The following is a 22931-nucleotide window of genomic DNA, read 5'->3' on the forward strand; positions in this document are numbered from 1 at the left end:
TCTATTATGTATTATATAAATACTCACGTGTATTGGTCTTATGTTGTATGTTCCTGTAGTAGTTGAAAGGATATAAAATGGTATGTATGTGAAGTCGCGTTGTATACGAGTATCTTATACATACATAAGTGTAAGGAAAAGTTGCATTAGTCTACCCTATTCACGAGAGTAAGGAGTTGAGCGTATATGGAAAATGAAATATTATAAAATCCGCATGTATTTTTTAATAAAAAAGTAAGTCTTATTTAATGTAGTAATTGACTTTTAAATGTTTATTTTGGTTGACTTGTTTTACTTAATGGACTGATTTATGTGGTAGTAATATATATTGGATGTCTATGTTGAGATTATTGATTAATTTGTATGATACACAACACTTCATCAAGATACACAAAGGTAACCCGAAACAGGTGCGAATGCGTAAGTCCAGCTAGAATATGATAAGCAGTTCCGAACATCTTACATATCGTGCTTATGTCTAAAATTTATCCGTTAAATTAAATTTAGATAATTTCAGATAGGTTAAAATATGTTCACTACGATGAACAATGAAAAAATGCTGTTCAATTGTTGCTACTCATGGACAATGAAAAGATGTTTTAGCAAAATTTAAATCTGAGGATTATGGTTTTTTCGAGGATTTTTAGAGAATCGGGTGCTTTTCTTTTTTTGTAGGGTGTAGTATCTCATACAGCTTATACTTTTTTCGCTTGCTTTCGAAATTGTAGGGTTAGATGAGAATTTTGGTTGATTTTAAGAATTAAGATATTAAAATCGTGATTTGCCCTAACAAAAAATCTTTTTTTTTTATGATTAAATTTTGTTGGTTATATACTTGTATGGGTTATTAAAGACTTAAAAAAAAAAAAAAAAAAAAAAAAAAAAGAGGCAAAGTAGAAAGAAAAAAAAAAGTTTAAGGGCTTCCATTGATTATCAAGTCAATTTTAGGGCTAATTAATGAAAGGCCGTAAACTTTAATGTATGGATCTTGCTAACAAGCGTCCTGGGGCGTTAGATAAGGGATTAATATATTACTTAAAATAGTATTAAGTTCAGAATGCATGATAAAATTACGCGTCGATCGGTGTAATTAATGGTAATTATACTATAATATTTTCACATTTAGCTCTCTTATCTAACGCCCCGTGGACACTCATTAGCTTTTACCTTGAACTTCGGCCATAGTTTATTTAGGGGTTGTATTTAGTTATGATTATTATATGAGGGATGGTTATCACTTATCAGCTATCATTTAGAAGTTAAGTTATCAGGCATGTGGAACATTCAATTCTTTCCTGCCTTTACTTTACCCAACAACCATTGCAAACTTAAAATGCAAAGTTGATGGTGAGCCCAAAAAACGGACAGGGATGTCCAGTGATGAAGATGCTCTAATGTATTATATCACAAACTTTGCTTTATATAATGTAATGTTTGACAAAATTTCCTAACTTTGGAGTTTGATACTTTAATCACACTAACATTACAGTCGAGTATTTTATTTGCATGCATAAGGAAACTCCAAATCTCAATAGAAGCTTCTTGACTTCTTGTTCTATCCACTTCATTATAAAAATACAACTATCAACCTGTTGCAAATGCAGGGGATTAGTATAACCTAAAACTTCTGGTGTCCAGTCCAAAGTAATGCCTAAATTTTGGTTCCAGTCTGGTGCAACCGTGCAAACTCATATGAGCTGTTGGCTCAGATCCTCTCATAGAAAAGTAGGGTAGCTTCTGCACCAAGAACTTCTTCTTCCGAAGCATTGTGTACCTCTGAATCTGAAATGCGAAACCATTGCAAAGGAGCATCATTTTCACTAACGCCATCACCTTTTTCCATTTGACTCGCCATTCCTCTATATACTGTGTAATGGCCACTCCCAGCTCTTCCGAAGTGTTCCACAACAGAAACAAGGCGATACAGAATATTTTTGGGAGGTGGTGGATCAAAAGTAGCCTATACAGACAGAAGCAAACTTGTTAATTTCTGGCTCAAAAAACCCGCCAGGCACCAGCTTTAGTATGTAAGCTGCAATAATGTTAACTGTTAAGCTTCAGTATAACTCTATTCTAAGGTGCCATGGTCGCATAGAAATGATCCCAAGTCAGGCTTAAATTTACTTGATGAAAGGGAAATGGGGTTACTTAGTTCTCATTTTTGACTTGGCCTCTGATTATGGTGGACATTAATATTATAAACAAACAATAATTTTTCTAGAGTATGTAACTGTAGGCGTCAATCGAAGATATTTTAGGTATCTACAATAACGCATCAGGATATGGAGTAGGGCATCATAGTAATGCAATAAGACTGGTATCTGGACGAGAAAAATAATAGAATCAGTTATAGTGTCATGAATCGAACACACTAGGGAGATAGGAGGTATGATGAATATTAATGAGAAGTTTATTTTGCCAGCTTTTTCTAGGTGAAAGTGTCTACCCACTTAAGCTGTGGGATTGAATGCTCTATTTGGTGATTTGATCACATTAAATACAATCAAGTACCCAAAATCTATTTTATTTTTTGTTCGATGTAACCATTCTATTAGAGTAATAAATTAATTTCATTACTTGTATCATGGGTTGAATTGAAAATTTTCTATTTTACAACTAAGTTTGAACCTGAGACATACATTTACTAACATATAAACCTAAGACATGCATTTACTAACAACTGGATTGATGCGGACCATGACGCCTTTGATCCGCATCATGGATTAAAAATTTCTACCAATACACAAGTATTCAAATAGCACAAACAATTGGAAAGGTTGAGCTTCCCACCAAGTACAAACCTTAAGAAAGAGACCAACCTTAAAAGTAGGCATAGATATGGTGCTGGAGCAGGTTTCAATCAGCGACGAACAAGGTTCTGGAAGAAACTGTGATGCATCATCCTTGACTAGCACTGCAGCGGATTACTCATACTTTAAAATGAATGCTTTCTAACTTGAGATGAATGACAAGTAACAGCAGTTGCTTACTTAGTTTTGGATGCCTGTCCGCACTTTTAGGATGAGAGATAGAAGCCAGATTCGGCTGCTCCCCCAGACTATTTAGCTTATTTATTTCTCGTTTTTGAACGCCAACCTCATACTTAACAAAAGGTGATAGATTCAGGATGATTGGGAAACAGATATGGCCCTGTATATGCCGATAAACAATCAAATTGAGACAAACCAATGATAACTCTATTGATCAAAAGGCAAGATAAGTAATATAGGAATATACCATGTTGTAGCAAAGAGAATATGAGAATTAGAAAAGGGACATCCATCGAGACAAAGCAAGAGAGTGGAGGAGGAATATATCAATGAAACCAGAAAATCAACAGATATGAACCCAAAAAAGGAAAATTATTGGTTTTAATTAAAAACAAAAAGTACTCAACCCTAACACTTGTACTTGTTTGAGTTTGCGGATCCTGCCCAATTCCAGACCCTTCACAAGTGCATTAAATCCCCAACCCTACTGGTGTTGCACCAAGATATTGTGGAATAAAGTGCCAGCGTCTATAACAGATAACTAAAACTCAAGTACCTGAATTTTAACAAGCTCCCCAAATGCATTCAATGAACTGCGTTGGAGATGAAGGCAAAGAATCTGTAGAAAAAGAAACTAGCTGAGTTGAAAAAAAAATTAAAAAAAAAGCTGAGTAGGAAAATACAGACTTTCACATCCATAAGAAGATTATGCCTTGTGTATAAGCATATTGATCACCTAGTGGCTTCAAAAAGTCACTTTCTAATTTTTAATCTTGGAACATAACAACCATACGTATAATCAACACAAGTTGAATCTCAAGTTTGATTCAGAACAATCAGACATTTTTTTTATGGAGCCATACAAAGAAACTCTTTTCATTTTATTCAAATAACTTTTAGCCTTCGGGGGAAGAAAAAGCAAAAGGGAAAAAGACAAAAGAGTAAACCTACATAGAATCTAAGACACAACAATGAACTAATAAATCCAATACACTTACATACTACTGAGAATTAACTAACAATTTATTTCTGTAGATTGAGAACTCAACCAAAGGGGCGCAAATCAAAAAGAACTCAACAAAGCAGCAGTACCAATCATAAAGACCTTAACCAAAAACCAAATGAGAAAGAATTTAACCAAAGCTATGCCAATCAAAACGACTGCTAAAGTTAGGCTCAAATCAAATTTGAGTGGTCAGCACAAAATATTCACCCAGCGATATTGGAGACTAAAGTTAATATTGTTAGATGTGAAAGATCTTTACCATCAGGTAAGCCAGGTTAGAGTCCATGCAGAAGTAAGATACAGAAAAGTTCAAGATGATGTGAGCTTTGAAAATGCAAAATTATACAGATGAAGATCATTCACTCAGCTTAGAAAATGGGAATGCCTGGAACACAAAAAAAAAAAAAAAAAAAAAAAAAAAAGAAAAAAGAAAAAAAAGAAAAAAAAAAAAGGGTAAACAAATTGCAGACAATCTCAAACATTCACATGAGTTTACTGCTGCATATTATGAAAAACTGAGTGGCTGTGATAAGAGTTTAATGTTATTTATGGTAGATTCTCTAAAACAAAACTACAAAGGCCTATAAGATATTAAATGTGTAACATGTTCATGGGAGGACAACTGTATGGTAATTTTGTTATTTTGTTGCCTGACAATGCTTTAGCTGTGTTGCATGTGCATCTCTCTTCAGAATGAGCTCTAATTGATCCCAATTCCTCAAATTCAATCCGTGGTGGTAAATACTCCAATATGCACATTTGAATGGCTTTCCTCTGATAATGGGTATTTTAATTAATTGAGCCTACAACAATAAATTATAAACAATTTTGCATTCCTACAATTGCATTTGGACATTCTAATACGTTATGAAAGAACATGGTCATTGGGAAGCCTTGGGCATGATTCAATCCATCAATCAATCAGAGCCTTAATCCCATAAGTGGGGCTTGATTGTATGTCATAAATATTTAGTAAATGTTTGAAGGTGAAATCATTTGGAAATGAACATTGAGCTCGAAAGCTTTCCAGCAAGTACCCATGAGTGAAACTCGATGAGAAACAAGAGTTATGCACATCTGAACTCTGAAGATGAATTGTCTAGAACAAGACACCACACGAAACTAATGATATATTGGAAGAAAATTGATAAAAACAATGGGGTATGTTGGCTAGGCCGTATGCGACGACACAACTGGTCCAGGGACCTAACTTCGCCCCCTTTTACTACACTTGAGTACAGGCAATAAAAAAATCATGTAGGATAAGATTCAAGTAAGCTAGGGGTATCATACACAGTTTGACAGTTAGTATTCCCTATAAATAGTTCTCTATCTTGTCTAGTACAAAAGCTATTTATGATTTTACTAAAAATCAAACCTTGGAAGGTGTTCTCTCGACTACTATTTGTTTCTTCTTCTTCTTTATCTTTTCTGGAAATTTTTATTTTGATCTAATATAATCCTTGCTTTGTGATAGAAAAATAAACTCAGAGTTGAACTGAAATTACTCGGGGTAAGAATCTCAATCTAAGTTCATATTCCCATAAAACAAACACAAACAAATGAAACAACCCCTACAACATCATCTTTTCAGAGAGGTATCTGGCAATAACAGCTCCTTTTCTCTATAAAAACAACAAACAAATGATCAGCTTCTCAGAAAAGGGCCATTCATTCAGGATGGTTATATCAAATATGTAATTAGCACAAGACTTTAGAGCATTCTCTTTTTATGGATACTACAGAAAATGATCGGCTCCTCAAGTATTTCAAAAGAGCCATGGTACTTAGAGCCTCAATGACAATTATCAGCCACTCACAAACACGTCACTATAGAATCTGGTGGTTACAGATCATTCCACCAAAGGGTGTTGGGAGGAAAGAAAAAGATAAAATATATATATGGCAAACCTTAATCATCAGGGAAAAAAAAAAATTACTAAAAGAGCTTCTGAAAAAGTTCAGGCATGAGCATCTTTGCTTATGTGGTTGTGCATGTGTTTAAAGAGCTTCATGTGTCAGAAAATAGGTAAATTCAGCATTTGTTACCTGGAAAAAGGGGCAGAAAGAGCTTCACAATTTCATACCTCTGGACAATGAGTAATTCTGAGTTGTTTAAAAGCATGTGAAAAGTGATTTGACCAAGGAAGTCTCTGAAGTGATGACATATTCCTGCAGTTGCAAGAGTCTTTCTCGCTGGAGTCGCTACAGAAACTCAATTTTCTGATCTCTTCCTGACCAAAAAGAGAGAGGAAACAGAAAAAAGAAAATATAAAGAAAACAAACTGGACTAGAGTGGACGAGATAAATATCATACCGGGTAATGTAGAAAGATAAACATAAAACAATGAGCACAATTTCAGTAAATCTGGCAAATAAAAGTAAGTACCTGCCGTCCTCCGACAGCGGATAAAAATTTTACTGCAGCAATATGCCAACAGCGGCTGCAGAAATAGTTCTCAACATGTTCAGGAGCCAGGAACCTCTTCATGCAATCCTCTAGTGTAAATCTATCCAGCTAACATTGCATGCATGTTTGAGAAATATAAACAACCTCAGTCTCATCTAATATCAGCTCCAAGCCTACAACCACATATGAAGAGCTTGAGTTTGCACAAATAGAAGAAATTAGGTAATGGAAGCATACTATGGAAGCACCACAGTTGGAAACTGGGGGGAGTGACAAGGTGTGAAAGAAATCAAAATCCATCATAATCTGCAAGAAAAAAGAAAGGTGATTCAATAAAGAGACTAGCAATATCATCAGAGAGAAATACGAATGAATGACACCCCACCTCAGAAGAACAGCTTCGGCAGGTAGGTCAGAAAACTGCCAAGTATCCCATTAAAAGGGCCAAGATATTGCTGCCGCCACCTTTCTGGCTCCTTCATGTCCTTTGTCCTCTCAGAAGCAAGAATTCGACTAGTAGGGGCATCCACATCTGCTAGGGATCCATGGTTTGGCATATAAGACTCTGATAATTCATCTCTTAGACAGGATAGAAGATGAAGAAATGCTTCTGCTGCATCCTATTTGTAGATGCACCCGCCAGTTACAGGTGAGAAGCAGGGTCAATATCATAGCTATTTTTAAGTTATTTAAAAGTTCAAAAGGGAAGATAAGGCATTCTGCAAAAGAGATTATGTCCTGTAAAAACTTCAAGACAAAAAGAATTTCACCTGTTGATTTGACAGTTGGAATTGTGGGATATATTGCTGCATGGCAGACATCACTTTGTGTGGGTTCAATGGTCTACTTTTCTCCTGAAGTGTGCTCAACTCTGCCACAAATGAAGCCTAATTAAAAGATGCATATGGAAAAAATAATAATAATAATAATAATAATAATAATAATAATATGTAGTTACACTTTTACCTTTTGCCTCTCCCGGAAAATAGAAAGAAGCCTCTTTAATCGGAAGTTGATCAATCTTAACACACATTTATTATAAACCAGTGGAAATAAAAAAACAAGTTGACAAGCTAAAAACATCATTTAAAAAGGACACATCATTGATCATTCATGTAAGAACTATGAAGTAGTGAAACCAGAGTCATTCATGGACACCACAGAGTCATGAGAAGAAGTTTAAAGTCGTGGAAACTTTGCCTGTCATCAATCACACAGCCATCCAATCCCAACAACATGGAATACATAAATAACCAAACAGCAGTAACAGCAAACCAATATAATCCAATTAAGGATGAACAATGCCCTCAAGATTTTTTACCTTCTAATAAAGCAGCCAAAGATTCCAAAAGGGGCAAATCATTACCCTGCTCCACTATAGACACCGCCTGCAAGTTCTGAACATCTTCTAAGAAACACCTAAAATTTGAACAACTAGCAAGTGCCTGAAGCAAAAATCAACCTAAAATTAGGCCAAACTATGATAGCAATGTTACACTATACAATTCACTTCCACCAATTGTCAACCTGTGCAAAATTTGACTCAATTTACCTGTAAAACCACATTGAGGAAACAATTGTTGCCCAAATTTCGCAACCCGGGTACGACACACAACTTCTTAGGAGTGTTAGTTTTTGCTGACAACAAGGGAAAACTGTTGAAATACCCAATTCTACCATCTCTAACAGCCAAGAACAAACCAACCACACCCAAAACAGTGGCTGCTGATAATTGAGACCCATAAGCTGAAACCCAGTCAATGTTTGACAACATTTGAAACCCACTTCTGAATTTTTTCAACAATGAATTTACATTAATTTCTCTTTTTATCTTCATTCGATTCCAACGAACCTACCTTCACATAATATAACCAATTCTTATTTCTTAACTTAACAAACATCAAATATGTTGAATATATATATAGAATGAATTAGTAGAAAGCTCAGATCTTTTGATAATTTTTATGAAATCAAATGAATTGTTCCAGGAAATATCATAGTAATTAAGATAAATTGATTTGTAAGAGGAGCATGAAAAGGTAAAACTTACCATTAACTTCATTTAATTAATAATCTAACTATCAGCGTATGAGAATGAGATCCATGAGTGTGACGAGCAATAACTTTCCCAGGAAATGACGAGCAAAAACCTTGATTAGTCAATAAACCAGGGTTTATCGAACGAACCTTCCGAACCACTGAACCAGCTAATGTTTTAGCTTAGTGCTGTCCTAACTTCTCCTAACCTACGGAGTAATAATCTATCGTATTTGAATGTTGGAAATGCAAATTCCAAAATTTATATTCCCATGTAATTAGAATTAATGCTAAAGTGAAAATTCATGAGGCTCGTGAATTTATCAACCAAACAACTCCGAAGAATTTCAATTCGGATTTTGAACTTCCCATCTTTTTATTTGTCAACCAAATGACACCTTAGTACATTACAAAGTACGGAGTACTCCCTAGTCCTAATGGTGGGGCATTGGTTTGGGCCGTATGTACAGTATTACAGTGCACAATGTGCATCCAATGAATATCCATTATTAAAATTTATCCAATACCTATAACACTAAAAGCTCAAGTATTTGAAAATTGGAAGCCAGGACTTTGAGTTTAACAATTACACTAAAATAAGTTGTATGATCATTTTCTTCTCCAACAACCATGCCCTACACACCCTTCTATTAGTTCTATAGTTACTCGTAGAAAAATCCAAGGTGATTTCCATGCAACTTGCAATGTAGCTTATGTATGACCATATGAGCCAGTCAACATCCGAATGATCATCAACATAATCACATAATCCAAAACTATAATACAAAACTCTAACCTCAATGTGATTCCAACAAGGCCTATTAGTATTGTTGATTTTTATTTGACAAATTATTGGCCATTGTTACAATTAATGAAGTTTTTTTTATTTTAAATTTTGTTGTGTTACTTGACTACTTACTGTTACTAATCATACTTTTATTTGATAAATTATTAGCTATTGTTGATGCTTATTTTAAAAGTATAGAGGCTAAACTTGATCGATATACGAGTATATTCATATTCATTATTGTTTGAAGGAAATAATCACATTTATTAAAAGGAAAATGACAAAACTTTTGAAGGTTAGAAAGGAGGGATTAAAGGCTTGTTCTCTTCAGCTTCAATCAGTTCAATTCAGCTCGGCTCATAATTTTCTTCTCTCATAAACAATTGTGTTCAGTAAATCCAAACGGGCCATAAGAATTATTGTACTACATATTATTTTCCAAAAAAAAAAAAAAGTTATTGTATTAAGTCACAAATTTTAATCTTAAAGAATACTAATCTTGGTTTACAAGAATTTCACCAATCTATAACATTAGTCTTCTACTTTTTCCATCTTTTTTTGCTTGACCCGCTTTGACTTTTATACTATTAACTACCCCTCCTTTTGACCGTCTTTTGTGAATGATATATAAAAAAATATATATTTATGTGAGATCTTTCTGAATTCGTCTTAATAAGTATTATCATAATATACAACTTTTATAATTTTTACTTATGGAGAATTAAAGTTATCAATCGTTAAAATTTTGCATTGACATGCGTGATAAAAGAAACAGGTCAAGTAAAAAGGAACAGAGGAAGTATAAGCCAAAACATTAGTCTTCTAGAAGGGGTGCTTACTTTTTTTTTTTTGTTTTTTTTTTTTTAGCTAAGATGAAGGATTAAATTGAACCGCCACACCTTACAAATTTAGTTGAGGGTAAAAGATGAGGTAAGGAAATCCCCCTACTCCCAAGCATTTTGTAGTTAGTGGGGCTCTAACTCGTGACTTTAAGTCCTCAACTAGCATAAGCCTGCTTAACTATTTGCTTATACGGAGTATCTCACAACATTTGTTTGCCAGTAATTCCCATTCAACATATTATGCGTACCATAGGTAGGGCTGACAATCCTTGACTCGATCCAATAACTCAAACCGAATCCGACCTGAAGTTACTAAGAGAAACTCGAACCCAACCCGAATTCGGCTCAAATTTCATATAATGTAATAATATTAAATTTTACACTATTTTTTATTGTTTCTAATCATAACATAAAATCAAGCCCATCTTGTAATCCCCCGTATTTTTAAATATTTTATAAATGAAAATTTATTTTATTTATAATATTTATTTGTATTTTTCCGGATTTTTATTTTAAAAAGTTTCAAATTATTAATTTGGGTCGAAAATTATTTTAGTACAAATTATTTTATGAGCTTTCATTCTACAATTTATGCCATACAAACAAAGCCTAGTCCATTTCATTTACTTAATTAGCCCATTAATTTTATGAGACCCAATACTCCTACTTACCCTACAACTCTCTCCCCTATAAATACCCCATACATTCTCAAAATTTTCCCCACACCAAAAGGTTAGTCTTATTTTCTATCTCTCTTTATTTTATTTCTTTATTTTTTTCCTTTATTTTTCTTTTTTCCTTTTTCTTTCTTTTCTTTTTCCTCCTCCTTGTGGTTGCCCGCTGCCACCACCGGCGCCACCCTACCGCCGTCGGCGACACCGGCCCAGCCACCACCCGTGGCTACTCCTTCCTCTTTCCTCCTTTGTTTTCTTTTTTTATTTTTGCTTAAATTAATTCAATTTGTTTTGGGTTTTGATCAAATTGTTTGAAATTGATTAAATTAGTATGAAAAATTATATTTTTATAGTATAAAGATTATAAATTTCAGATTATAATTATTGTTATAATTTTCAGATTTTATAAATTATAAACCTAGGGTTTTTAATTTATTTAAATTGGGATTTTAGGGTTCTAATAATCAATTAATTTGGGGCTTTTGTTCCTATTCAATTTCTAATGATTAATTAAGCATAAAAACATATTTAAATGAAGTTTTAAGGAGTTTTTAATCTAATTATATTGCTGAAAATTTGGTTAAGTATTAATTTATTGTTATTGGTTGTTTTCTGGGAAGTGATTATTCCCTAGGAGACTTTTGAGTGATTAAAAGTGGCACAAAGGATTGTTTATACGAGGTACGTACATGTTTACTTCGTTGTAAGTAGTATCATGTTTAGGTACCAAAAAGAAAGAACTTAGTTTCATGTTTAGAGAACACTTGGATGGAAATTGTTTGGTTATACATTTAATTAATTCATGTGCTTATATTTATGAGACATGTTTTGGTGAATTGATTATGTTGGTATGGAATTATGGATGCAAGCATGTTGAATTATATTGGATTAATTGTTTGTATGGAATATTAATACTAGCATATTTTTATTGGATTGGTTTATTAACCACATTTGGATTATTGAAGGATTGGAGTTGAATGGTTTAAGTGGAATAAATTTATTAATTATTCCACAAGGTTATTATTATTTTATTTATTACTCAAGCATGACTTGTTAGTATGTTGAGTAAAAGTGAATTAAGCCAAAATGGCTAGGTGGGTTGATTATGTTTAGCAATTTTGGATAATTTGGAAGTTTAAAGGAATTAAAGGTCAATTTGTGATGTGATCACCATTGTCTTAAATAAGATTAAAAGTGAATTGATGTATGATTATTATGTATGGTCTACTTGAATGAGTCGGCTATTAATTAAAATTGTAATCACGTAAAGTGAAACAAGGATGAGCAATAAAACTCTGGAAAGTGTGCACTTCTAGAGTATTGACAATTGGGTTGGGTACACGGTGGTAGCCCGTGGCTTTTCGAGGCTTGTTTGATCAACATGTCCTCTTCTCTTTTGGTATTTACATTTTTATTTTATAATGAAAGTTAGATGGGATCCTAGACTAACTTTATGAGAATGAAGTCGCGCCCATTCTTGCATTGCGCTAAACTTTTATTTTAAATGGTCATTTGGGACCAAAATAATTTGGTGGATTGGACAACCTCGTCTATTGCTTACTCCAAACTAAATTAATTAAATTAAATATAAAGAGTCAAGTGTTTGGAATTTGTTAGTAAGTATGTTGAGTCAATTAAATTGTCTAAGTGTGGAGTCTTGATTAATGAATTCGAGTTATATGTTTATTTACTTTAATTAGTTGAGCATGCCAGGTTTTGTGCGTTGTAGCTTGTATGTACTCAGCTTTGCTGATTGCGTGCTTTTGTGTGTTTTCTTTTGGTCATGGCCTTCGCCTTTCAATGACCCTGTGATGATCCAATTATTACACTTGTATTATTGGGGAGCAGTATTGCACAAGTTAGCTTGATGATGTGAAGTTCGGGGATTTGACATACGCATTGTCAAAGGATTGGTGTGATTGAGAGTATTCGATTCTTGTGTTGAACTTATCTATGTTTTACTATTTCAATTATGTTTTGGGATTTTGAATATTGGTTTGGTTTAATAAGGGCATTTATGGTTCCAATTTGTAAGCTTTGACTTATTGGTTTTCTAAATTATATTATTTTAAGATTTAAGTTGGATTTCCGCTGCAATACTTTGATAAAGCCTTAACATTTTAACACGTGGCGGTAACATACCAATGGTTCTCCTCTATTTTTATTTAAATTAAGTGGTTTGGAAAAGGGAGAAATATTAGGGTGTTACAGATCTGATCCGAACCTAACCCACTGACCCAAATTGTCACCCCTAAAGCCCTAACCATAGGTGTCTGATTTGCTTTCAAACCCGAGCCAAATCAAAATCCCATTCGAAGTGCTTATCGGTCAAACAATCATAGACAATTAGACATTGCAATTTCACTCACATTATAATTAAGTATGTTTCTTTTTTGTTTTTTTTTTTTTTTTACGGGTCATAATTAAGTATGTTGATTGGTCCTTTATCATCAAAATAAGGTTTTATCAGTATAGTACTTTGTATTACGTATTAAAGGTCATCATAAACCGAGGAAGAATTTTAAGCCCTTTTTGGTTGAAGGGATTTGGATGGAAAAGAAAAGAAAGAAAATTATGTTAATCATGTTCTCATGTTTGGTTGAACAAATAACATACAAATCTAAAGGAAAAGAAGGAAAGTGGAAGGAAAGTCTCTTAATAAAATTTTAGCTTTCCTTTCCTCCCAAAATTGGAGGAATTTGACTAGAAAGAGAAAAATAAAAGTAATTTCCTTTTTCTTCCCTTTATTTTCTTTCATCAACAAAATATTGGAAAATAAAATCACCTTCCTTTCCCTTGTTTTCCTTTCTTTTCCCTTCCCATCTTTTCTCTTCTTTTTCTTTACTAATATTGAACCAAACAAAGCCTTATGAGTAATTTGCTTTTGTATTACTCCGTAATTCATTATTAGCCTTCCGTTTATTATTGACTGGCTTTTAGTCCAAGCCCACAAAAGTCCATTATATCTTAGTCAAATTCCAATAATTTGAAAATCCTAATTACACCCTTGATTAAAAAATTTAATCCTTAAAATCATGTCAAATCAATTACGCAGAAACATTAGTATATAACACACCTATTAATAATTTTCAATAAAATTATAATCGGATTAAATACTGATTTAATGAAAGAAAATGTGTCATCTTGTATGATCAGCAAGAAAAGAGAGAAATCTGCTGACAAAGTGACGGATGATTTTTAATTTGAGGACTTCGTTCCATCCCTTGAGCAATTTCTTAAAAATTAAATAAAATTAATTATTTAAATTTTAATGCTAAAGAGGCAGACGTTTAGTCCTCATTCATATAATTTTTAGTTAAATATAAATAAATAAAAAAAAAAACAAACAAATTTTAAAAAAATAAATAAATAAAGGTTTCAGACATCCAAGGAAGGAGAAAAGCAGCAATAGTCTCAACCCCGGCGAAAGGGGAAACTCTCAGGCGGCCACTGCGAATGTCTTGAGAAACAAGCCTTTTTATTTATCATCATCAACCTTTTTTAATTTTATTTAATTTTTAGAAAAAAATATAGCAATACATGAAAATTTAATTTGAAAATTAAAATTAAAGAAAAAAAATTGATGAAATGGAGAAAGAGTGATGATAGAGAAAGAGTTGAGAACGGCGTTAAATAGAGAGGTTTTTGATGAAGGTGATAGTTAGGGTTTTTAAGAATTGTGTGAGTCTGGATTTTAACGGTTGTGATTTGTTGTTGGGTTTTTTTTTAAAAAAAGTTTGCTGATTTTGGGCCAACTTTAATTGCTTATTTAGGATTGACTGGATTGTGGCTTGTGGGGATCACTAGACCAGTCTATATGATCTTTTATTTTTTTTATATTTATTTTTTTATTTTTCTTCTTCTTCTTCTTTTTTCTTTTTAAGGGGCGTGTGGTTGGATCCTTTAAAATGTGTTGGAGTGGAGTTATAATTCGTTCAATTTACTCTATTTTTTGGTTAGGTCGTTTGTAGTTTTGGGTATAGAACCTTAAGGGTTTTAACTCCACCCTATCTCCTTAAAATCTCATACAACCCACTCCCTAAGTTTCACATTTAATTCCTTTGATTAAATGTAAAAATTATTCACAGTATAAAAACCAGATTACTTCAAACTAATACGGGATTTAGTATACCTCCCTAGTTGAGATTTCACACCAAATATATTTTAGTTTAATTAACCAAACGACCCCTTGGTAGTTCCTAAAACTGATTAAAAAAGTTTTATAATTTCCTTATTTCATAAACATTTCAGTTTAGCTCCAACCAGTTCAGCTCAATTCAGTAAATCAGAACAAACCCTAATTGTTACAAGTTACAACAATGCTTAAAAAATGCGTGAGACTAAACATATCCATGGTAGGTATAATCGAGTGTTCAATTATTACAACTTATTTCTTAGGTCGGGTCAGGTTAGATTAGATCATATCACTTTTTGACATCTCCACTTTGTATACATATACTTCTTCCGTTTTTTAATAGTTGCAACACACACTTTATCATGGTATTTAAGGTATGTGGGGTTTACATGATATAATACACTTTAAAATGGGGTGAGTGGTTGTTAGAAGTGTACTTTAGTGGACCATGTGCTTTAAATAAGGGAGATAGTATAACTTTTCCCTAACATAACTTTCCATTTATGGTGTGTTGCAAGTATTGTGAGATTTCCATTTTAGAGAAGTGTTGCAAGTATTAAAAAACGGATGAAGTACTACGTAATAACTATGCAAGTGTGAAAATTGAGAAACAACATTTAGAAGTGTGTAACAAAACATTCAGCTCAAATATAAAACTAGTGTGATTGTAAATGTGATCCTTGCTATATTTGATAATGTAGATGACATCCGATCTCAAATTTGCTCACCACACTCAAAAATTCAAAATGGGATTATTGTTACAAGAAATATTTTTTTTTACTTCATATTTTGAATATAATATATATTCAACCCAAGCATTGATGGCCAATTGGCCATAGCCATGGGCAAACATTTCCACAAACCTCAATGACAACTGTCTACTCAATACAAACCAGATAATACAAACAATTTTCCTAAAATGCCTTCTGCTCAAATCATTTTTCCACCATAGTTACCCCACCAAACAATCACACAACCAAAGGGCAAAATCGTCTTTACAACTATCATAACAGACTGTATTATTAATTTATTAACAGCATTATTTCTTAATTTTATTTTTTTTTGTTTACACCCATACAGTGTTATTATTCCCATTTTTTATCCTCCAAAAACATTCTTCCCCCTTCTTTTTTCTATAGATTTTATTAATGTTATTCCCTAATTTAATTTTTTTTTTAATTAATAAAAATTTCAAAATAAATATTGGAAAGAGTGGAAAAGCAGATAGTCTCAAAGGCAACAGAGCAAACTCATTACTGTCCTCAATCAATCAATTACTCTAATTTTCAGCGCATATTTTTTGAACCCTTAAACCGCCTTTCTCTCTCCTCTTTTCACGACTTCCAAGACTCTGAAGAATGAGCAGAAGCTACCACCAACAACAAGTTACGAATCTTCGATTCTCTATTGGTCTATTTCTTACTGATTTTCTTCTTTTCTGATGGCTAAGCGGGTTTATCAAGCTTGGAAAGGAAGCAATGTAAGATTGTTTTTTCTCTGTTTTTTAATTGTTATTTTGAAAATTATAGCTTAATTTTGCCTTAATTGTTCATGGGTTGTCTTAATTTGATGATAATTTATCTGGGTATCCTTAATTTGTAATCTTATCTAGTGGTTTTGTAACTTGGGTTACTGGATTTTGATGAGCTGGCGTCAATTGGAACTTTTTGATTTCTGCTTTTGACCACAATTTACGTGTAAATTTGATCTGGGTGTTTATAATTCGTGTAATTTGATCTGGGTTTTACTTAATTTGCCCTTTTGATGGGTGATTATGAAATGGGTAGTCTTAGGGTGCAGCAATTGGAAGGAACCCTATAAATATTTGTCAAATTATTATTTTCATAAAGGGAATTTTGGGTAGATATTGGCTTTGGATGGGATCTGAGTGAATTTTGAAGTGATGATGGGGTAGCTATAACATTGAATGAAAATGTTGTTGATGATTTCCGAGGGATTTTGTGTAACAATGAATTTACACACGGTTGTCATAATTAAGAGTAGACATGTATTTCTCCTTGTTACTGGATAAATTGATCATACCCCTGTACCACCTTTTCCGGCTTTTGTTCGAACTCCTGGCTTTCATGGCGTGATGCTTGGCAAGGAGTATAATTGTGCATTTCTCTGATATGTTGGCAAAAGAGTGGTAAGTAAGGGGGTGGTATGTGTACTATACTGGCGGGTTTCATGTTGATGTAGAATTGGCAACTGTTGAGGATTATGTTTAAGAACTAAAATTTTTATATACATCGACTGTACTAATTCCCAAGACAAATTTCAATCAACCCTGACAAGTACTTGTCCTTCTTTTTTTGTGGGTGTTATTGGCTATTTGTATAGACTAGGGGAGATCGTGAGCTTATTTTAGTGAAGAATGACTAAATGACAATAGCACAGAATTCTATCTAGAATGGAGAGAATTATGAATAGTTTTCTTGAGGAAATACAGAGATCCTTGTTACATCTTTTCTATAAGTATCCAAGCTAGATAGGGTACATCTGTAATTCTTGCTGGAAGAGCTTTTGTGATTCTCTGAAGGTTTTGGTATGTGCCCAACAAGGGCTTTGTGGATCATGTATGTGGTTCCTTAAAAGATACTATCGCACTGTCTAAATGTTGAAATAGGGTTCAATGTTTACAGCTATAATCACACATTCACACCCCTTGTTCTTATGATTTGCTTATTGTATGATTGCTATCTGCTGATTTATTTCCTTTATTGTATTATGCATATCAAGGCATGTGTGGTAAGAAATAAACTCAACAATTATAACATTCAAATGAGTAAAGGACATTGGATGTGGGAATTCATCACATGTTGCTTTCCTTTTTTCTGTATAAAAGCTTTTCATTAGCATGACTTGCCATGTTGGTGTATTACCATGTGAGTAACTGAGTATGTACTATGTAGCTGTTGTCTGCTACAATCCAATTATCCATTATAAATATTTTTGGAAAGGTACCCAAGAACACCGTCAAAACCAGCTCTTGCTTTTAATTCATCCCATCCAAAGTTCAGATGAGGAAGCAAATTGCAGGTTCATCAATTATGTATGTTAGTCAGAGTTGAACCTGATACTTGATAGGCAATCATGACAATTACTTGATACTTGATAGGCAACCAATTATAAGTGAGGTCAAATATAGGTAGCTTTATCCCTTCTCTATTGAAAGGCTTAGATCTAAAAGACAATAGTCATTTGCCAACTCATGATATATGAAAACACAAGCATGTTAATAGGATGATGTTTGGTTTTTATAATCCACAAATTATTAAATCATTTGTCTCCATTTGAAATAAATTTGCTAAAACCCTTTCTAGATTTTTTTTTTAGAATTCAAACTCCAAGCATATATGCCTTCTTTTAAGGGATTATAGCTTATCAATCCTGTTTTGACGTATCTGTCTTTCTTGTAACTGCCCTTATGGAGATGTATGCCGTCCTCTGTGTTGCATGTTTCTTTTTAAGATTGGATCTTGTAGAACTCTTGGATGTCATGTTACCTAATGTTTTGGAATTCTCTCTTGTGCAATACTTACTTCACCTAGTGTATTTTTGTACCCAATTATTTTACTTTGTTGACCCTCTAACTTTCATTATATTTCCCTGCATTGTTGGGAATTCTTGTCTGTTGCAGATTTTTTTATGCAGTGGGAGGCTGATATTTGGACCAGATGCTAGGTCCCTTACAGTGTCTGTATTGCTTATACTTGTGCCTGCAGTTATCTTTTGCACCTTTGTAGCAAGACATCTTCTCCATAAGTTCTCTACGTATAATGCTGGATATGCAATTCTGGTGGTAGCCATCATCTTTACCATCTATGTTAGTCATCTAAACTTTTATTTTATGTTATTTTAAGCCTTAGATTGTATTCCAATCACTTAATTTACTAGTTTTTTTTGGTGAGATGAAACATTTGCTAAATCAATGATTCAAATGTACCTGGAGGGTCACAAGATTGTAGGGGTCTGCACATGTTTTCAGGTTTAAATGATCACTATTTGATTTAAAACATGTCCAAATGAATTCTCTATTTATCATGGAGGAGTCCTCATATTTTCAGTTTGAATTGAACATTATTTGGCTGACTTTTAAACTATCTGCCTGGATTTGGTACTCGGCTATAGACTATACTGGTTTGTAACACAGACATGGGTACAGGCTCTGGCATGCACACTCACTTACACCATGCTATTCTCTTTCACTTCCCTGTTGCTCATGTTTTCATCTGAATATATATATTCAGTATATCCCTCTGCTTGCTTAGACTCTGAAGTTTGGAAGAGTCCAGGTCTTACAAAAATGGTAGATAATGGGTTTGTAATGTACCTGAAGCATTATATGGGTTAATCAGTTAACGAACCTTGCACTTTTAGCCCCAAGTATGGAAAAAATTAAAGTAATAAAATAAACGCTTACTTGATAGCTTTGAAAGTTTGAAAGACCCTGGTTGCTCACCTTTCTCTGAGGGTCCGGGAATCATTGCCTTTTGTTCTCAATGTAGTGTTTTAGTGCTTACATTAAGAGAAAGGTGGTAGATCTGAAATCTGAGTAATCAATTGAAAGGTGACAGGTAGAGAACCTGAGGATTTTGGTCATTTCAGAGAGCCACTTCAGTGGTGAGATTCTTTTGTTTATGGTTGAACTAATTCAGCATTGACAGAGATAGAGAGCATGTCGATTTGGGGTGTGGGTGGCGTAGTTGAGAGTTAATATTTCACCATTTCTGGTTTCAGTTTTTGTTTCTGTTTCCATTTCTATATTTATAAGTTTCTATGTCAGTGCTGCAAATGTTATAGAAGTCCATTTTTTTTGTGTGCCTTTGGCAATGTGGCATTTTTGGTTGATTTTATTACCCTGCTGATTATGGCAGGTATTGGTACTTCTTTTATTTACTTCAGCCCGGGATCCAGGCATCATTCCTCGCAATTTGCATCCACCAGAGGAAGAGTTTTGCTATGAGTCTTCAGAGGCTGGCGGCAGGCCCACACCGAGTCTGCAATTCCCCCGCACCAAAGAAGTCCTTGTTAACGGTGTTCCTGTCAAGGTGAAATACTGTGAAACATGCATGCTATATCGTCCACCCCGATGTTCTCATTGTTCGATATGCAACAATTGTGTGGAGAAATTTGATCACCATTGCCCTTGGGTTGGGCAATGCATTGGAATGGTATGCAGCTAAAAATCTCTGTAATCTGACTTTTTTCAAGATTCATGGGGCATTTGTAATTTGTTCTTAGTTGTTATTATGTTTTTCACTCATGAATCTCCCCTTGGTAATACTTGAATTTCCATGAAACTGCTTAAAAGTACCTGATGTAGTGTAGTTGGGTATGATATGCTTCATTTTTTTAAAAAAATATTGTATAATCATTAAAAAATGCAAGTTTTTTAGAATTGAAATGGTTAAGGTCATTGCACAAGGTTCTTCAAGTATAGCTGCCATGTCGCGTTTTCTGTTTTGATTCGAAAGTAAAGATTCTCCGAGCTGGTTGATGCATCCATAGGTCAAAGCCTTGAGAAAGGCTCCAAGTTGATGTTATGTCCTGGTATGGTGTCTAGCCAATTTGCTGCTTTGTCCTATTTTGATGAATGAGACAGGATTGACCTTTCATTGAACCTCTTTTTTTTTTGTGTCTTATTTGTATTTTCCAATTTTAAACTGCTTAGTTCACTACTGTTGCTTGCCTTTTCGTTTTCCCATATTTTCTATCCTCACTCCCCCCCACCCCCCCTACTCTCTCTAGTTTCTTCCTCTCCTCTGTTTTCCCTTTATAGAGTTGAAGTTGACTACTTTTTTATTTTTTTATTTTTTTATTTTATTTTATTTTTTTTTCTCGTGATGTGCTGTATGAGCATCTGGTGTAGAGCTCTCTGGAGGTTATTGTTTAACGTTTATGTTGCTAATTGTTGTCCTTAAATGTTCAAAGAAAGGTTATAAGATGCAAACTAGGGAATATAGATATACACATTGTTGCCCAATTCACATGTAAACTACTCTTGATGGTTGATTTTGAGCTGTTTCTAAGAACTAGGAATTTTTTCCTATGAAAATCATGCATCTAGTAGTTCATTGCATTTACTTTGATTGTTTAGAATGGGACCATGTTCTTTCTACTGTCCTCTAATAACATGGTTGATGCTTTGTTTGACACTGTATTTCTTGATTTTTGCAGCGCAACTACCGTTTCTTCTTTATGTTCATATCTTCTGCAACCCTTCTTTGCATCTTCGTATTTACACTGTCAGCTTTGTACATAAAATTTCTTGTGGATGAGCATCACAATGTGTGGAAGGCCATAAAAGAATCACCAGCCTCAGTTGTGCTAATGTCCTACTGCTTTGTTGCATTGTGGTTTGTTGGCGGTCTCACCGGCTTCCATTTGTACCTGATAAGCACGAACCAGGTAAATCTCACATCCCTCTTTACATTTTTTTCTTTATTACACGTCTCTTTTCCAATTTGCTTGTTTCATGGTTTATGTAATTTTTTTTGGCATTGCCTTTCTGGCTTGAGCTTGACACCGATAGGTTTTCAAGTACCAACTGTATGAAGTCTGGCTTATGAGTGGCTGATCTTGTTTGTATAATGTGCTTTCATTTTGACTGGTTTCCTATTATGATATGAGTTAGTTATTTTTTTTTTTTTATTTATTATTTTTTTATTTTTTAAAAAGCTCGATTTCTACATCAGGAAACAGGCATTGTTCATACGTGGGATCTGTTATTGATTGTTTCTGCAATCCTTGTCTTTGAAGCTGTAGATTTGGCACCATAATGTGACCCCCTCCCCCTTTTCCCACCCAAAGGAATAAAATTAGAAGTATCATAGTATTATTGATTTGTCTATGTTTTATTTTGGTAATTAGCTTTTAGCTACTTCATAATTGCATCTTTTTCCCCAGACCACATATGAAAACTTCAGATACAGAGCGGACAACAGGCGAAATGCTTTTGACCGTGGTTGCATTTCCAATTTCATCGAAGTGTTCTGCTCAAAGATTCAGCCTTCAAAGAACAAATTCCGTGCATATATACAAGAAGAGGCACCAAGGATACCCATGAGACCAATGCCTGAGGTGGCTGAAGAATTTGGTGAAGACAGGCGAACAAAAGTGGAAGATGATCTGGAAATTGGCGACGATATTCTAAAACTATCTCAAAGACGTGATTATTATGGGACTGAGGATCTCAAAAGGAGAGGTAGCGATGGGTTTTCTCGTGAATCTGCTGAATCTGATTATAATAATTTGGGCTCAGAACTGCAAGCTTCTTTGAGTCAATTAGGGACGGAGCAATCTCGAAGAGCTGGAAGTTTTGGCACATCACCGCACATCCTTGCTTTCAATGCCATTGTCTCAGATAGTAAAAAACCTTGATGTTAACTTCTTGAGCATTGCTATTGATACTCCCATGTATTCTCTTTACTCATGTTCAGTTGAAAAACCATCAATTGTTAGCCACTATTTTTTTCATCTTTTGGTTTTCGCTCAAATTGGGCTGGTAGGGTTGTAGGCGGGCTTGGGTTGGTGGGAGATGGTGGGCAAAACTCGGTATATATTTTCATGGATGAAAAACTTTCTATGTTGTATCTAGTTGAATTTGAAAGTATAGATTTACAAACAATTGCTTATGTTCTAGAGATTCAATTCTTGATGTTTGTAAAACTTTCAAAGATAATTCTCTATGCATTATTTTTCTGAAAATTGGTAACTTGTTATGTACCTAAAAATTGGCCTAACTTTCTATATTTCTCGTGCTACCAAACTAAAATTGCATTATTATTCTTATTTTGTATACTTTTACTTATAATGCTATCTAAAGTTGTGTGATAACTATATAAAAAAGATTAAAAACTCCAAGAAGTTCGAGGAGTTATTTCCGAAGAAAGGTAAAAACTTTATAAGGGTAGCTCAATTGATGAAAGTCATAAGACGCTAGCTGTTGTTAGTCGTTAGTAATCTAACTAAGCACCATAAGGAGGCATTTGGTATGTGGGAATTGGGGCTTGGGAATGGGAATTGAGGAGGTAGGAGTATATAT

The 22931-nt window shown here is 33.9% G+C and overlaps 1 protein-coding gene, 2 non-coding genes and 1 pseudogene across 4 annotated transcripts; 1 reads left to right on the forward strand and 3 right to left on the reverse strand.

Moving 5' to 3' along the window:
• Positions 1–1384: 1384 nt before the first annotated feature.
• On the reverse strand, positions 1385–8603 carry LOC145562015 (ubiquitin carboxyl-terminal hydrolase 27-like; annotated as a pseudogene). The gene is made up of 12 exons (XR_014094261.1): positions 8457–8603; positions 7959–8258; positions 7728–7851; positions 7177–7277; positions 6792–7026; positions 6644–6712; positions 6386–6514; positions 6084–6230; positions 3547–3609; positions 2991–3150; positions 2820–2914; positions 1385–1960 (listed from the first exon to the last, which is right to left on the reverse strand). The product of XR_014094261.1 is annotated as a ubiquitin carboxyl-terminal hydrolase 27-like (transcript).
• Positions 8604–13878: 5275 nt separating this feature from the next.
• LOC145565948 (small nucleolar RNA snoR99) lies at positions 13879–13978 on the reverse strand. The gene has a single exon (XR_014095297.1). It is a non-coding gene; the product is annotated as a small nucleolar RNA snoR99 (small nucleolar RNA).
• A 142-nt stretch (positions 13979–14120) lies between these two features.
• Positions 14121–14243, reverse strand: LOC145565841 (small nucleolar RNA SNORD14). Its single transcript, XR_014095210.1, has one exon. It is a non-coding gene; the product is annotated as a small nucleolar RNA SNORD14 (small nucleolar RNA).
• Positions 14244–15983: 1740 nt separating this feature from the next.
• Positions 15984–22594, forward strand: LOC145562016 (protein S-acyltransferase 8-like). The gene is made up of 5 exons (XM_081622164.1): positions 15984–16361; positions 18525–18710; positions 19762–20058; positions 21065–21295; positions 21794–22594. Exons 1-5 carry the CDS (start codon positions 16323–16325, stop codon positions 22265–22267), a joined length of 1227 nt encoding a protein of 408 aa, XP_081478290.1. The 5' UTR covers positions 15984–16322; the 3' UTR covers positions 22268–22594.
• Positions 22595–22931: the final 337 nt, after the last annotated feature.

The sequence above is a fragment of the Chenopodium album genome, chromosome 10 (genome assembly GCF_948465745.1).
Source record: "Chenopodium album chromosome 10, dcCheAlbu1.1, whole genome shotgun sequence".
Classification (NCBI taxonomy): domain Eukaryota; kingdom Viridiplantae; phylum Streptophyta; class Magnoliopsida; order Caryophyllales; family Amaranthaceae; genus Chenopodium; species Chenopodium album.